We start from the raw sequence: 4,236 nt of genomic DNA, 5'->3' as shown, positions 1-4,236 counted from the left end.
AAAAAAAAAAAAAAAAAAAAAGAAATAGTGAGTATAAAAGTAAGAAAACCTGTTTTGCTTTAAAAATCAAAAATTTAAATTTCTTACCCAGCAACTAGAGATGTGAGGAAATTTTTGAAGAAATCCAACTTTGGATCTGTGATGGACTGAGGGAGCTTGCTGATGAATGGCAGAAGGTAAGGATATATGACAGTAGCTAGACCCCGACCACCTTCACGAATAACAGCTGACAGCTTGGGAAACACACTCTTTTTTGCATTTACATGAAGCCAACAGTCCTAACCAAAGAAAAGATTGTAGTAGTAATTAGAGATCATAAACACACTTTTCCCAATTAAAAGAGAAAACATATAGACTCCCAAAAAGAAAAACAGTATTTTACCTTAAAAAAAGCTAAAATCTTAAGGTGAAGATTTAAAAAAAAAAAAAAAAAAGCTAAAATCTCTCACCACCATTAAAAATTATAAATGTGGTTACATATAATGATCATATATTCGACATACTTACAGGACATTATTGATTAGAAATAATTATTTAACTTCTATTTCTATAAAAGCTGCTTTCTAAAAGGGACAATTATATTTCAATCTTAATTATATTTCATCTTAAATATAAAATTCAGATATGGTGACTGCACTAGGCCACATAAGGTTTACAGAATACTGGCTAAACAAAATAAAATAAAAACTCTATGCCATTTTAGTCAGTTGAAGACTTATGCCAAGTTTATTTTATTTCCAAGAAAGCATTTTTCCAATAAGTTTTAGATATTCTTATCTCATAGGCTGTCACATGATACCTAAGGGTTCTAAAATACAATTAAAAGACAAGTATTCCTCAGTGTACTAAATGTGCCTCTCTTACCTACCTCAATAGTTGTAAGTGTATAGAGTACAGCTTCCCAGAGAGCTGGGCAGACAATTGGGTCACTGTCATCAATGCTAAGTAGAACTGATGGGCTCACTTTGGATGCTTCTTCTTTCATCAACTGTGGAATGCGCTGGCACAATGCAGAAACTAACTCAAAATAAGCTGAGCGAATCTAAAAGAATGCAAAGCTGAATTAAATTAAAACCTAGTAAAACTTGATAATATTTTTAATTTATGGTAATAGATTATTCACACTAACCCTCCCACTAAGAAAACTAAAATAGCTAGAAAAAATACTTTTTAAAATCTTAAAAGAGTATGAAATGGCTGAAAAGGCATAAGGAATTACCAAGGCAAAAGTGAAGGCTGAAAGAATTAATTCAACTTTCTTTTTCTTTAACTGAAGCAAACACAAATCCTCTTTAGTAGCAGAAGCCTTCATTTGGGGCCTCCATTATAGCCAAACAAACAGAAAATAAGACACCATGAGCCACAATCAGTAGAAATAAAAGATCTGAGACTTTAAATCTTAGAATGATCAGTCACTAATTCTATAATACAAAACTTTATATTTAAAGGAACAAAAGTTTTTTAAAACTTGTAGGAAAAAGGATCCTGGAAAAAACAGAGTAGATCTGAAAAGATCAAGCACACTAAACTAAGAATAATTAAAATTTAAAGCTCAACTCATAATTTAAGAACAGTGCAATGTTCTGAATGTCTCCCTTCAAAATTAATTTGTTGAAACTTAATCACCAGTGTGATAGTATTAGAAAGTAGGAACTTTAGGAGATGATTAGGTCTTGAGGGTACTACCCTCAAGAATAGGATTAGAGTACCCTTTTAAAAGGGTGTGAGAGACCACATTTACTCCTTCTGCCACATGGGGACACAGCAAAAAGGAGACACCTTTGAGACAGAGAATGCAACCCTCACCAGACAATCTGCTGGCAACTTGATCTTGGAATTTCCAGCCTATAGAACCATGAGAAATAAGTTTTTATTGTTTACAAATTACTCAGTCTAAGGTACAGTTCAATACTTGGTATCTGCAGGGAATTGGTTCCAGGACACCCCACCCTCTTATCTCCACACATGTACTAAGTGCCCATGAATTACATAAAATGTTCATTATATAAAATGGCATAATAGAGTCAGCCCTCCATAGCCACAGGTTCCTCATCTACAGTTGATTGAATCCACATATGTAGAACCTGCAGATATGGAGAGCTGACTGTATTTTGTTAAAGTAGCCTGAATGGACTAAGACAGCAGATTAGATAGAAATAAAAGAATCAGTGAACTAGAAGACTGAGCAAAAGAAATTATCCACAAAGCAGCATGGAGAGACAAAAAGACAAAAACAACAAAGGAAAACATAACTGACATAGAGGATACAGTAAGGAGATTCATATCTATTTCATCAAAATCCCAAAACAAGAGAAGAATGAGGCAAAGGAAACACCTAGAAATAATAGCTGAGAATTTTGCAGAGCCAATGAAATATATCAAGTCAAAGATTCAAAAGCCCAACAAATCCCAAGCAGGATACATAAAGGAAATCCACACCAAGACACACTATGGTGCAACTAGAAAAACACACGGAGAAAATCTTAAAAGTAGCCCAAGGAGAAAGATAAACTACCTTCAAAAGAAGGATAATCAGACTGATAGTTGACTTTGACAGCAATAATTTAAATCAGAAGACATGGAACAGTATCTCCAACACAAAAATAAATACCAACATACAATCCTGTACTCAGCAAATATGTCTTTCGAAAATGAGAGTGGAAAAAAAAATTATGAGAATGAGATAAAAACACCTGTGACACAAAGCAACAAATACATAGGCAAATCTAAACAAAGATTGAGAGTATAAGATAATATTTTGTGAGGTTTAAAAATACACACATATTTAACACCAGAAAATATGTATATTTTATATAAGTGAGTATTTTAAAAGACATGACATTTAAAAAGACAGCAAATTCTAGCTATGCTGAAAAACTCTGATCATATATACATCAGAAAAATCAAGAAAATTTTGATTTGCTTTGATATCAAGCATTCATTCATGATGGAAACAAAAACCATAAAGACTGAAGAGATTATAAAACATTATTTTAGGATGCAAAAGACCTAAGACAACCAAAAGAATTTTGAAAAAGAACAAAGTTGGGAGTTTTCAACACAGTATAAAACATTAATAATCAAGAGTATGGTATTGGGTGTAAGGATAGACATACAGATCAATGGAGCTGAACAGAGTCTAAAATTAAAGTTGTACACATACAGTCAAGTGACTTCTGACAAAGTTGTCAGAATAAGGACGGGATAGTCTTTCAGAAACTAAATACAACATAACCAAAAAATCAATTTTGACTCTCACCTTCAATTTATATGCAAAAATAAACTCTAAATGCACTACATGGAGCTAAAGTATAAACGTCTAAAATAAAATATAAAAAATCTTTGCAAATGTAGGTAAAGATTTCTTAGATAAGACATCAATCTAGTAACTGGCCATTGAAATAATAAAAATTAAAAATAGCGTATCAAAAGCACAACCATAAAAGAAAATGATCCATTAGACTTTATTAAAATTAAAATATCTACTCTTCAAAAACACTAATGAAATGAAAAGGCATGTCACATACTGGAAGAAAGCATTCACATACTTTTATCTGACAAAATACTTCTACTCAGGATAAATACAGCATACTTGCAACTCAAAATAACCAAACTGCAATTTTTAAAACCAAAAAACATGGATTAGTGACAGCCCAATATAACAATCCTCCTAAAAGATCAGGTATAGGCTCTGTGGATAAAACACAAGAAAACAACTACCTGAGGCCTCTGGAGACTGAAATACATATGCATTTTAGAGGAGACTCAAACTGGGAGTAATTGATCCATGTAGATTGAGATCTCAATTTTTGCAGCTCTGCCCAAACATGGCTGTGGTCACCATCACAAAGGCATAGGACCAGCTACAACTTCAGTAGGAAGACTAACTTCTTTCTGGCCAGAGGAACTAGAAGAACCAGGAAAGAAGGCCAGGATCACGTGGGATGATGCAGGAGAGTGAGAGGGGACTCTAGGAAGGAGAGGGCCACAGAAGGAAACCCCTATATTCCGTATTTGAACAGCCTAAATCTACAATCCATCTCTGAATCATGCATGTGCACTCCACCATGCCCAGCTAATTTTTAAAATTTTTTTAGAGATGCTGGGCCTGATGGCTCACGCCTGTAATTCCCAGCACTTTGGGAGGCTGAGGCAAATGGATCACCTGAGGTCAGGAGTTCGAGACCAGCCTGACCAATACGATGAAACCCCGACTTTTTTTTTTTTTTTGAGATG

General features: G+C 33.9%; 1 protein-coding gene across 1 annotated transcript in view; it reads right to left on the bottom strand.

The window, feature by feature from the left end:
• Positions 1-4,236, bottom strand: part of LTN1 (listerin E3 ubiquitin protein ligase 1) — a 51,314-nt gene that overhangs the window by 27,977 nt on the left and 19,101 nt on the right. The window contains exons 7-8 of the mRNA XM_032277088.1: positions 869-1,042; positions 88-278 (exon numbers count right to left, since the gene is read on the bottom strand). Of these exons, the coding sequence (XP_032132979.1) occupies positions 88-278; positions 869-1,042 (365 nt within the window). The remainder of the gene's footprint in view (positions 1-87; positions 279-868; positions 1,043-4,236) is intronic.

The sequence above is a fragment of the Sapajus apella genome, unplaced genomic scaffold (genome assembly GCF_009761245.1).
Source record: "Sapajus apella isolate SASKATOON/1434 unplaced genomic scaffold, GSC_monkey_1.0 scaffold8, whole genome shotgun sequence".
Lineage (NCBI taxonomy): Eukaryota > Metazoa > Chordata > Mammalia > Primates > Cebidae > Sapajus > Sapajus apella.
Note: the sequence above shows the minus strand (reverse complement) of the source record. Positions and strands in the feature narration are given on the sequence as shown.